The sequence below is a fragment of the Solanum stenotomum genome, chromosome 4, assembly GCF_019186545.1.
Source record: "Solanum stenotomum isolate F172 chromosome 4, ASM1918654v1, whole genome shotgun sequence".
NCBI lineage: Eukaryota > Viridiplantae > Streptophyta > Magnoliopsida > Solanales > Solanaceae > Solanum > Solanum stenotomum.
In genome coordinates this window covers 64,331,589-64,345,057 of record NC_064285.1, presented here as the reverse complement: position 1 = coordinate 64,345,057, position 13,469 = coordinate 64,331,589, and the positions used below count along the sequence as shown (strand labels likewise).

At 29.9% G+C, this 13,469-nt stretch overlaps 1 protein-coding gene across 2 annotated transcripts; it reads left to right on the top strand.

Moving 5' to 3' along the window:
• The first annotated feature begins 8,800 nt into the window (after window positions 1-8,800).
• LOC125862567 (protein CfxQ homolog) lies at window positions 8,801-12,875 on the top strand. Of its 2 annotated transcripts, none has more exons than XM_049542675.1 (7): window positions 8,801-9,094; window positions 10,399-10,509; window positions 10,631-10,729; window positions 10,821-10,931; window positions 11,009-11,312; window positions 11,705-11,844; window positions 11,932-12,875. In XM_049542675.1, exons 1-7 carry the CDS (start codon window positions 8,957-8,959, stop codon window positions 12,478-12,480), a joined length of 1,452 nt encoding a protein of 483 aa, XP_049398632.1. In that variant the 5' UTR covers window positions 8,801-8,956; the 3' UTR covers window positions 12,481-12,875. The 2 variants fall into 2 exon arrangements, with proteins under 2 accessions (XP_049398632.1, XP_049398634.1); XM_049542677.1 differs by having other exon boundaries at window positions 9,065-9,094; window positions 10,631-10,733.
• The last annotated feature ends 594 nt before the right edge of the window (window positions 12,876-13,469 follow it).

The window sequence follows — 13,469 nt, the reverse complement described above, 5'->3', positions numbered from 1 at the left end:
CATAATAGTTTATGTTAAAAAGAAAATGTGTTACATAAATTGAGATTACTTAAAAAATGCTTAATTAGTGGAATACTTCATTCGTTTCTAATCTTATCGTGTTTCTCTTTTACACATTTCTCAAGTAACTTTAATTTTTTTTTAAATTGACTACTATTTTCTTCAAATATTTACTCTATTAAGGTTTTGTAGTCTTCAAAGTTAACTACTACTAATAAAGATAAAATGTGGTCGTGGTGATTTTTTTTATCTTGAATTTTTAACATGATAAATAATGTAAAATATTATTTTTAAAAATTACAACATATAATTTGAGGCAAGAAAAAATATAAATTTTCACTTCATTAAATTAGTTAACTATAATAAGTTGTAATAATTTAACATAACTTTGGTATATAAAATGACTTTATTACCAAAAAAAAAATTAAACATAAACACATTGTGCGAATAAATATTTATCTTTTAAGATTTAACGTAAATACCCAATTCAATATACCATTATTTTTTTACAAGTGAATATCAATTGACTTTTTCTTAAATAAAAATAGCTCCACTCCTAATCAAAGATCAATAAATATTATCACAAAAATTTTACACTTGTGTTTTGGTATAAAAATCTATATAATTATAAAATAATAATTTATTTTGGATTATAAAAATAAAACTTTGCCATAATTAAGTTTATGGTAAAAGATATTTTCTAAAAATATCCATATATTTCAATTATACAACTAAACTATAATTAAGGCGCATTTGATGGCTTGATAATATCCACGTGGCCGCAGTCGGCCGGTCGAAGGAAAATAATTGGACCGGTCGTAACACGACCTGCCCGCGCTTTCGCTTTCTAATATTTTAATTTAAATAAACTTAATATATTATTAATTTATTTTTTAAAATAAGCAAATTATAGTATTTGCTATTTAAAAAAAAAAAAACTACAATTGAATGTCAACTTATCATGGTAAATGGATAAAAAGCTCACTTGTATTTGAGTAATAATTGCGTTAAGTTAATAGATGTAATATATCTTTTTATTTTTTATCGTGCTAAGATAAATTTATATGCATTTCAACTAATTTTATGAAATATTTATTACTTAATAAGTATCAAAGAATTTTGTTCATTAAAATCATGCCATGGTGCTCAATTTCATGTCACACTTTAAGCATTTGTCGTATATATGTACTATAAGTTTTTACACATATATCTATCGGACTTAAAATTGATTAGCTAATTTATATCTTCATAGTAAAAATTTAACCTCATCGGATGTTTATATCTAAGGAATAGTTGTATGACATTATATTCATATATCGTCACTTAATCATAATTAACTAACTTATATCTTTATCGGATTAAGGTTTATAATCATTAAGTTGAATCGATTTCATATAAACATTCAAATGAATAAATATTTACCTATTTTTACTTTATTAAACTACCTATTCATAATAAATTAAATTAATTTGACCAATAACTTCTTATCTGAATGCACTATATTTAATGTTCTTTGTCGTTTTTCTAGATTATAAGTTCCAACTAGAATGTCTAATTTGGTGTACTACACGTCAATGACACGTCAATGACACGTCAATTTTATTTTATGTTTTAACAAAATTCAAATACTTTTAAATTAGATATAAAACATGAAAATATCATTTAATTTGGCATCAACTTATATTTATGATATTCAATTTGAGTGTGCAATTAATAAACACTTAAATTTATATAAAATTATAACTAGTTACGTTTGTCCTACATAGCCTTCTATAAGTGATAATTCACGTGAAATAGACTCAAACTAATTTATATATGTCATGTGTATAGTCTATATCAAACCATAATCAACTTATTAATGATTAAGTAATTTTGATGATGAAAATGCATATCGACTACTGTTATTAAGTAATAAAAGTCTAATAAATCTATTAATTTGATATAAACATACACACGAGTTAAAACATGTCACAAATTCTTACTAGTTAGTAGTACTAAATAATCACTCAATAGCCTATATATTCATGTGAGTGACTAAAATCTTGTTGGAATATAAATATTGTTTAGGTTAAAGTAAATGATTAGTGTGACACTAATTGGGTTTTAAATTTAATTAGTCAATGATTAGTTAACGTGTAGTTTTACATTTTCAATTTTTTTCTTTTTTTATTATACATATAGTATATTTATTTTAGTGTTGAAGATTGGCCTTAAATTTAAAGTAAAATGTCAAAAAACAGCTGGATGCATGGAAACACCACCAAACATCTAATTATAATTAACGCGTTTTTAAAAAATTAAGATATAATAAATCATCCAATTAGTAAAAATAATAATAATTTAACTATCCATAAATAGCTGGTTTCAGAAAACTTCTAGATTTTCTAAATATCTTTTTCTTCAAAATATGGTCAAACTATTCAATATTGGATGTTAGAATAGATTAGTGGACCTTTATATAAATAGTGATTTTTCGATGAAGGATGTTTTAATTAATCCTCCTTAATTAGATGTAATATTAGATTTTGTAATATGAGAGATTTCATCCCACATTATAGGAAAGAAACTAAAATAACTTTTTGGATTTATATAGAAAGACGTTATTCATTTTTACACTAATTAAATTAAATAGTTTGGGGAAAAAACAAGTTCTTGTATCGCTGACCGCCACTTATCATGCATTTCGATTTTTCGATTTCGAATTCACCTGACTTTATATTTAAACATCAATTTTGAGATCTCTTTCTTCTCTACAACTCTTTTCCGCATTATTTTTGTAAAGAAACAAAATATATCATATATTTATTTCGATTTTGTGGTTCGAATTTTGCTGAAATTTGAAGTAATATTGTTGTTAACATGTCAATAAAGACCAACAAATAAAGTATTAAAGTTATGCACGATTTTATTATTCAACGGTAGGGAACTATAGACCTATTCTTACGTTAACGTTATGATATTTCCTGTCAATAAACAATTTTATTGACTTTTAAATGTAGGTGAATTTTATATTTATATATATTTGATGCATTATTTTATTTAATAAAGTAAAAACCAAAGAACATGTCGTTGAAGGCAAAATTGCATGAATAATATTTGCCAAATGACAACTAGTTGCCAGAAGGAATTTGGAAAGGCCTGCAAATGAAGAAATATTATGCATGCATGGTCATCAAATATTTATAGTGACAATAATTTTATTTTATTTTATGGAATAATTTTTTAATTTTTTGAAAATTAAGTTTAGCCAAGAAAAATTCAAATCTTAATTGAAGTTGTATTTGAATTTAGAAAATAACTATATATATAATCTATTTTACAATTACTTTTTTTTTTCATTTTAAAGTTGAATTTATACATTATTCAAGAATGAACATTATTTCTAATATTATGTGCCAGAAGTATAATCAAATGCAACTTCATCTTCAATTTCAACTTTATAAATTAAAATAAAATATATATTTTTTAAAAGAAAAATTACCTAAATACACAATTTAATTATTTTATCATATTTTCTAAAATTCTCTACCATTTGAAAAAATTACAAAAATTTCTACTCTCTCCTATTCGCTGATACGTCACTTTACACGATGTATTGATTGGATACGCGATGTATCGAGACGTTGAGCGATGTATTTGAAACATGAATGTGAGGTATCAGTACATTTCCGGATTCCACCACATTTAAGAATTTTTTTATAATTTGAAAAAGAGTAGGGATAAGAATGTAATTAGCTCTTAACACTATGTGATTTGTGTAAAATTCCCTGAAATCAATGACTAAACATCTACATTATTAATCTATCAAAGCATAATGTATATACGTGACTTAACTTGGCATCAACTATCATTTATGTCCTCGTACTATATATGAATATGCATAATTAGACACTTAAACTTGTATAAAATTGAACAAATAAACGCATACGTCATATGACATAACATGCGTTCTACATGACATGACAAAAATCAGTTCAAAGTGTTTATATCCCATATGTGAATTGTCATATTAGATGCATCAATTTGTAGACTGTAGTCTATCTGTACAACTGTAAATAAATTTAAATATCTAATTACGTATACCAAAAACTAAAAGACATAAATACTAATCATAATAAGATTTAAAAACACATTTATACATCATATTATCGGTACTTACAAATTAAACTCAAACGGAAATAATGTTGCACGTCTTTGGTGAGCTCTTGTTTGTTTGGACTTTGGACTGCCGTGTTTGACCTTCTTTTTTATATTGCTTTTTATTTATTTAATTTATTTATGTGTTTTTTATTTAATATAAAATTTGATAAAATAAAAAAAACATTTAAATTTTGTGTTATTAAGTTAAAAATATATCTAACGTATCAAAGCATCTTTTAATTTTTTAGTCTTACACATATCATATGAAAAATCGTAATTGAAGAGTGGTTAAAGAAAAGGAGAAAAACATTACTTTTTTAACATATTAAAAAAATAAAGATAAATAAATTGAAACAAATGAAAAGATTAGTTTACAATTTTACTTATAAAGTTGCTTAGAAAAAAGTTACAATTACTAGCTAATTAGTGTGGATTTGATAAAGTAGAAAATTGGTAATTAACTTAATAACTCCAATTTGTTAATTAGAGCATATATATACTAATATAAGCATAAAACCACACTATTAGTTAGTACTTCACGTTTCAAACATTATTATAAATAACGATGTTATTTGTTTGGATATATATCACGTCAAACTCACATATCTTTTTATTCAAAATTCTGCTTTAAAATCTTTTGATGTGGCAAACGTAAAAAGACAAGTATATATATATATTATGCAATAAAAATGAATTACAGAAATTTTATATTCCAGAAAACGACAGTAAAAATCCTTGATTAAACAGTTTTTAAGTCAAAATTATATTATATTAAACTTCGTAATATAATACTAATAATATCGATATGGTAGGCTGGAATCACAATGACAGAAAATGACCCCTCTCAACAAGTCTTTATTTGCAATTCTACTTTGAGAATATTTTTCGTTGAGTCAAAATTTATCAAAAATAATCTCTTTATTTCACATTATTAGGGGTCATTTCGTCCTTTATCTCTATTTGTATTGGTGTTTAATTTTTAATGTTGGGGTAAATAATTTTTTATATAAGAAAAAAAATTGTATTTTCATATTATAATATTCTATAAGTTATATCTTGTGTCCTTAAAAGATATAAATTAAAGATCAGTCTATTTAAAATGCAAATCATGCCATTAGTTTTGGTCTTTTGCTGTTTGTTACAGAATATTAATTATAGAAAAAATATAGTAACTTTTATTAAGTAAACACAGAGGCGGACCCACCCCTCTAGGTGGGGTGCACCCGTTAATTTCGAAAAAATCATGTATGTATGTGTATATCTATTTTGAAAAACTGACAAAAATTAGGATATAATTAACCGTGCACCCATGAAAAACATAAGATTGTCATTGTGTTGCTAGTATAAGCAAGGGAATCCACCAATGAGATCTTGGTTTATTTTATTGTTTTTATTTTAACTTTATCTTAGAACTCATATTTGAGCTAAGGTAATATTAATGTATCCAAAGTCTTCAAATTCTGGGTTCGTCTAACCGTAAACAAAATAAAATTGGAAGATTTCAAAAGAACAAGTCATGTTCGACCTGAAATACAGGAAACAAGACAAATAAATAAATAAAAACTTTGGTCCAATTTCAATTAATTAAGAATAAATTTAAAAAAGAAAAACTCTATCTAAGGTCTTTTTTTTTTTTTACGGAAAAACAGCGTTTTGCACCTACACTTACGTTTGCCCTACCTTGTTTATATTTTTAAAATAAAATCTTATTAATAATATTTTAAAAACTCTAAACTATTATTATTTCACGTAGTTATTTCAAAACAATAAATGAAGAAAAAAAACTCTTCTAATTTGTGAAAATAATAATAAAAAAAATTATTTTTTGATATAGAAATCGAATAAAATTAAATGGAAGAGTATTACCTAACCGACAATTGCGGAATTGGCTTAAAAGATTAATCTATTTCTGGTTTTAAAGAAATAAATGACATTATTAAATTGACCTCAGAAAAGGATAAAGTTGTGTGACCAAAAACATAATAATGGAAGAATTTACCAATCATAGTTTGGTCATATTGTCATTATTTTTTGTTGGAAAGAAAAACCATGTGAATGACAGCGTGATTATAGGAAATTTTATTAGAAAATAATATTAATGTCGTAACAATTTTTCCTTCCTACCTCATACCTATTAACCTATTTTATAGGAGGCTAATTCATAATTTGAAATTTAGGGATTTTGATATTCTAAAAAAATTAAGATGAGAGAAATATATTGATAATTTTTTAAGATTTATTACTAATATATTTTATTTAAATATTTGAATTATCGTGTATTTCAATTAGATAGTTTTTATTTAAATTTTGAAAATAATTATGTGTGTACACCCTCAAACGTTTAATATGTTACATTATAAGTTAGTCATATCTAAACACATATAATTAGTGAGGTGAAATATTAGAAGTGATTGACTTTTCTAAGTAGTGGATGCTTGAAAACATGCATATGAACTTTTAAAAAATTTGAGCAAAAATATCTAGTAAAAACACGTTAACAAATCTAAGAGATTATTGATGTACTCGCCACTTCTTAATTCATTCGATTCCCGCTAGACAAAATAGTCTTGTAGTTGTATGGTTCAACTACACATTCACTTCACATACAACAAAAACGAAATGCTAAGTAATAGAATTAGTAAACTCATCATGCTCATGATCTGAAGATTGTAGGTTCCAAACCAACAAATTTAGTATGGCGAGTTATCTGTTATTTTAAGTCGATCTACCTCAAAAATGTTTTTAAAAATTGTAAACTTTAAAAAAATATTTATATTTCTCAAAGAGATATCTTTGATTTCTGCTTATTTTCTGTTTCATTCTATACATGGCCCAACAGAAAAAAAACCCCGCTTTTATTGGGCCTTGTGCAATTTTGGCCCAATCCAATAATGATGGACTTGATGGCTAATATGTTTTGCAGAAATCCACCATGCAGAACACCTTCGCGGGTTAGCCAGTTCGTCTAGTAATTGATTATTGATTTAATATAGATTATTTCATCCTAACTTTATAATTCATATGTCCAACACAATGTTCAAAGTCTAACATTCTTGCAAGCTTTGAATTTTTCCTATTCTGGCAAAGAGGTCATCAAGCAAGTAAAATGTATTCGCCTCTTCTTCTTCTTGTCCTCTTATACTTTCGTTCTTCATATTATTGTATTCAAAATTGAAATAAGCTCCTTTTTAGCAATCTTGATAATGATTTGAAGATTTATTCGACAGAGGGGATGTCTTGGTTACCAATACCAAGGTTGAATGAATCATTTCTCTCGATGACAACAAAAAATACAGTTTGGCACAAGTCAAAAGAGAAAGCAAAGAGATTAAGGGGTTGGACTATCCAGTTTTGTTTTGTGGTTGTTAGTTGGTCACATCTGTGGCCCATCTTGTACATAATTATTTGAAAATAAAAGTATAAATTATAGGAACCACATATTATAAGTACTAAATAATATCCTATCCCTTCTAGTTTTCTATTTACCAAAAATCCCTTAAAAATGATGTTTGTGAGATACATAGCGTTGTGCACGGGATACATTAGGTTTGATACATTCCACATAGCGGGATACATAGCGTTATGCACGGGAAACATTAGGTTTGATACATTCCACATAGCGGGATACATAGCGTTGTGCACGGGATACATGCGGGACATAGTGTTGTGGACATGATACATAGCGTTGTGCACGGGATACATAACATTTGATACATTCCACATAGCGGGATACATAGCGTTGTACACGAGATACATGCGGGATACATAGGTAAATAAGGGATTTTTGAAAATTTTTGAAATAAGTAGGGATAAATGGATATTAAGGTAAGTAAAGGAGTGTAGTTAAGTAATTTGCCCAAAATAAAAAGGCCAATGGTCTAAATTTAACCCCCCAAAAAAAAAGAGAGAAAGCAAAGAGAAATTCCATTTTGGGAAGAAAAAGGGCACATCGAAACGAAGGACCCTCGGACAAGTCTAATTCAAGAGATGAAAATGGCCCAAAAGATCGTCTATTTTATTTTATATTCACTACCAACATCAGACTTCTTATGAGATCCATATCAAATTTAAATAGATTTAACCAATATACTTCAAATTCTATTTATTTTAGAGGTGATGCCGTGATGACAAATAACATATAAACTATTTATTCCATTTCATTTTGATTATCTTTTTTAGCCTATTTAGTAAAAAATACAATCTTTTTTCTCTTTTGATAATTTTTTAATGGGAAAAGTTTCAAATATGCCATCAAATTTTGAGAAAAAAGTTCATCTATGAATAAATAATGACATGAATGAACCTTTTCTCAAACAAAAATAACATAGATGAACTAAACTTTTAACAAATGACGTAAATAAATTTTTTTCTCAAAGTTTGATGATAGACACATTTGAGCGTTTTTCTCCTTTTTAATTTTGACTTTTCATATGATATGTTTAAAATTATAAAATAAAAAATATTTTAATATATATTACATTCAAACAATTTAAGACCATAAAATAAAAAATTTATGTATTTTTTTTTTTTTTCTTAAACTCCGTTGAGTCAAAATAAGGAAAGTGCCATGCGATGCTTATTGCTATTGGTATCCAGCTATGAAAGCCACCCAATTAGAATTTACTAAAAAAATTAGCGGCCACAGCTACTAGATTTGGCCGAGTTTTCGTGTACTAAATGACTCACCTATGACTTGTTTGACAAAATTCCCCCGAGAGAAAAAAAGTTTCTTGTGTTTACCCTTTTCCCTTCAATCTCTGTTCTGTTCTTGAGAGAGAGAGGGGAAACAAAGATAGGAAGAAGAAACAGAAAAGAAATGCAGAGGACAAGGGATCAACGTTCAAGATCTTCCAGACCCATTACCATTCATGGGTTAGCACAATCTGGGGATGTTGTTGCCTTTAAAAAGTTGCTTAATGACAACCCTTTTCTTCTTAATGAACGCAACCCTGTTGTAAGATCTCTATCTTGCTCTCTTTGGCTTTATGTATAAGTTCTAATATTTTGCTATATGTACACAATCTTTCTTGGCTTTAGCATTTCCATATAAGGGGTTGTTTTTATACATTGGATCATAAAGGTGGGTTCTTTTTATCTGTTCGAGCTTTGGTGGACAGTGTGAACTTTGCACATACCCTGTTTATGTGTTAAAAAAATCATGAAATGTCTATAAATATTTGATTTTGAACCCGGTTATTAAATTGGACTATAGGAACCCATAAACTTTAAATCTTGGATCTCCCTCTCACTAGCACGTATCCGGTGGAATTAGTCAAGCTGCGGAAGATGGCATGGACAAGGCGATTATAGGAAAAAGAATATTTGTAGGCTTTATGTATCTAAAGATGTTGGCAAAAAGAAATGTATCTTAAAAGAAGCCAAATTTGCACAAAGAAAATGTGTATTAAAGACCCCCTTAGTTATTGGATAATGCAATTATGTATACCGTGTCATCTGAGGAAATTCCAGTTGAATTCGAGATAAAATCCTCTGGGTTATGCTTTATGCATGCATTTGGGAGCTCGAACCATCAAGCAATTTGGGGCAAGATTAATAGTGACAACAATGAATAAAGCTTAAAAACATTTGAGATCTACGAATATCCTTATGCATCTTCCACTTTATTGGCTATTAAGAAAAGAGGAAGATGCATAAGGATATCCGTATTATTCTCATATGCACAGCCATAGACAAAATCAGTTTGCCCGTGTAGTACATCTATATTGGTTGTTGGATTTTAAAAAGCTTTTTATTTTGCTTGTATGTTCTGTTGAAAATCAAAATGTGCAATGCTAATACATAATAACACAGTTGCTTTGGTAAATGGGTGGGATGGAGCTTAGCTAAATGGTTATTTGGTTGCCAATTCAATAGAGTTAATTGTACTATGCTAGTGTAGTATGTGGCTGCAGGTATGGAATATCATGGTCAAATGCTGATATACAGCTTCTTATTTGGAGTTATGTCCTGCCCTTTATTGTTTCATGATATTGATGTTTTACTTATATATGGAGTTAGATTTGAGGCTGATACAAGTAGTCGCTGGGGTTATGGTGCCTTTGATTTTTCTTGCTATAAAGTTCCATTACGAAGTTCCCAAAGGGAGGGAATGAAACAGGGTACTGATGGTTTTGTTAAAGTTTGAAAGAGCTGGCTACTGATCATGTTTACCTGGTCATAGTCTTGTGAAAGCTAGACTAGATGATTGCTTGTGAAAAGTATTTTCTTTAATATTGTTTGCTACTTTTCTGGATGCAGATGGTGCAGACGCCTCTTCATGTTGCTGCTGGTTACAACAATGTCGAAATACTCAAGTTTTTGCTCAGTTGGCCTGGCCCAGAGAAGGTGGAGCTGGAAGCCAAGAACATGGTACGTGAAGGAATCTACCAATTGCATACAGTTGCATATCCTTTTAGAGTTGACTGGGCTTTGTCACTCTTGTAACTTCTAGCTTTCTTGTTTTCTGGGGTTAATATTCTGTGCATTGCAGTACGGAGAGACACCATTGCACATGGCAGCCAAGAATGGTTGTAATGAAACAGCAAAGATGCTTCTTGCTCATGGTGCTCTTGTTGAAGCCAGAGCCAATGTGTGTATGTTTACTGCTTCAGTTGTAATTGGACCATGAACACGTGCTTCTCGATTTGTTCTAATTTTCATTTTCATGTGGCTTTTTGCAGAATGGGATGACTCCGCTGCACCTTGCTGTTTGGCACTCACTACGAGCCGAAGATTATACAACAGTAAAGACATTGTTGGAGTATAACGCGGATTGTAGTGCTGAAGATGATGTACGATAGATTCCATTTATTAAAAACATCCCGTTCCTTTTCTGGTCATTGCTAATAATGAAATATATGGAGTGCAGGAGGGAAAGACCCCTATAAATCATCTCTCTCAAGGCCCTGGAAATGAAAAATTGCGCGAACTTCTCCACCAGTATCTTGATGAACAAAGAAAACGTAAAGCCATTGAAGCATGTAGCCAGACCAAAGCTAAAATGGATGAACTGGAAAGCGAATTATCTAAAATAGTGGGGTTAGATGAACTTAAACTGCAACTCCGCAAATGGGCAAAGGGGATGCTCTTGGATGAGAGGCGTAAGGCCCTAGGGCTTAAAATCGGTGCAAGAAGACCACCCCATATGGCTTTCCTTGGTAACCCTGGAACAGGTAATCAAGTCTACATTACAATTTATGAAGAAAGCATCTTTAGTGATATGTTCTATCATCAATCATCAGAATTTTAACTATTTGTTCCAATACGGCATCGTACAATGTTTCACCTGGTCTATTTATTGAAAGGGTGGGGGCCAATTACTAACGGAATTCCTTGTCTGCTCTCTGTAAAATACTCGCATAGTATTAAAGAGAAGCAAAAAGATTAGGTGAAAAACTTATAGAAATAAAGAGCATACCTGTAGCTCCTGGTTACGTCAGGGATACTGTTGAATGTAGGATGTGTTACACCTTCTTTTACTTTTTGGTGTATGCCTTGCAAACTTGTGTATTTGATGAATATCTTGTAGTTTGATTTATAAGATTTTGTGATGGTACTATTACAGGAAAAACTATGGTTGCTCGAATTCTTGGAAAATTGCTTCATATGGTGGGGATTCTTCCCACCAATAAGGTGACAGAGGTGCAGAGAACGGATCTGGTTGGTGAATTTGTTGGTCATACAGGGCCAAAGACAAGGAGAAAGGTAAGCTTTCCATGACTCTTGAAATTCTTGCACATTTCCCATAAATATTTTATCTTTTGGCTCACCAAGTCTTGGGCAAATATGCAGATCCAAGAAGCTGAAGGGGGGATTCTTTTTGTTGATGAAGCCTATCGATTAATACCTATGCAGAAGTCGGATGACAAGGACTATGGTTTGGAAGCACTAGAAGAGATAATGTCTGTTATGGACAGCGGGAAAATTGTAGTAATTTTTGCAGGTTACAGTGAACCAATGAAGCGCGTGATCACTTCTAATGAAGGTTTCTGTAGAAGAGTAACAAAGTTTTTCCATTTTGATAACTTTAGCTCTGAAGACCTTGCCACAATTCTTCATCTTAAAATGACCAATCAAGCTGATTGTAGCTTGCTATACGGATTCAAGTTGCATCCTTCATGTAGCGTTGATGCTGTTGCAGCACTTATCAAGGAAGGAACCACTGAAAAACAGCGCAAGGAGATGAATGGAGGTCTGGTCGATCCATTGCTAGTTAATGCAAGAGAGAATTTGGACCTGAGACTCAGTTTTGACTGTATAGACTCAGACGAACTACTAACAATTACTCCAGAGGATTTAAAAGCTGGTCTTCAATTGTTATCGCAAACAGGAGTAGCTTAGTCCTGACTTCTCTCCGAGCCAAATAGAGTGTTGAACAACGAGTTGCCACAGAAGTTATACGTAATATTTTGGGGAGAAAGTTATAGAGATTCTCATATATCCAACCTTGGAATGGATGTTAGCTAGAGGTAGATTATCGCAGGCTTGCAGGTCTGTCTGTTCTCCATGGGTTACTTCCTCATGAATTTCTCTCTTCTTTTTTCGCATATTGCAACCTTGCATTAGTTAGTTAATTGCATTCAGTCTTGCTTTTTTAAATATCCATTTAAATTATTTATTATGCTTAGGATATTCTTCATGTTGTTTGTTATAGGTTGGATGAAAATTGTTGTACTGAACTGCTACAAAAAAATGTCATCTTTGTAATGTTAAGAAGTTGTGTAGTTTTGGGGGTTCCTTCTAGTACTCCATTTCGTCAATTTTTTGTTATATTGATTCTCTGAGACTCTATCGGATAGAAACAGTTTCTCTACCTTCACAAGGTAGGAATAAGGTTTTCGTAGACACCACTCTCTTTGAACCACTGGGTGTTGATTCTCTAAATATTTCATCACAGAGGGAGAATTGTTCTTGGAGGATCCTATAAGTTCTTTGTCAGAGAACAATTTATATGAATTTTCACTATCTATATTGATCCAACTAAGCTCTGTATCATTTCAACTTGATAAATAATTTGTTTCTCTAGCACTTATAGTTCTTTACGTTTTCTGCATATAAATTTCTAACTAGCTTAAAGATTCTTAGCAAACGTTAGACACCATTTCTTAGTTAGCAACATCAACAACAACTATACGTATACCTTACTTCTACCTATTAGAGATAGAGAAGTTAATTTCAATAGATTCTCACTTATAACAAAATATTTTCGAGCCATTTGAAAAGGGAATATATAAATGTGAACAACAACAACAATATAATAATATGAAATGAAGAGGAATATAAAACACACAAAGAAAAGCCAATATTAATAATAATAAAATAACACGATA

Bases quoted from the DNA above. Each gene is read 5' to 3' on its own strand.
- LOC125862567 (XM_049542675.1), top strand. From the start codon at position 8,957: ATGCAGAGGACAAGGGATCAACGTTCAAGATCTTCCAGACCCATTACC. The intron at 10,932-11,008 runs GTACGATAGATT...TATGGAGTGCAG, and splicing joins ATTGTAGTGCTGAAGATGAT to GAGGGAAAGACCCCTATAAA. The intron at 11,313-11,704 runs GTAATCAAGTCT...GTACTATTACAG, and splicing joins CCTTGGTAACCCTGGAACAG to GAAAAACTATGGTTGCTCGA.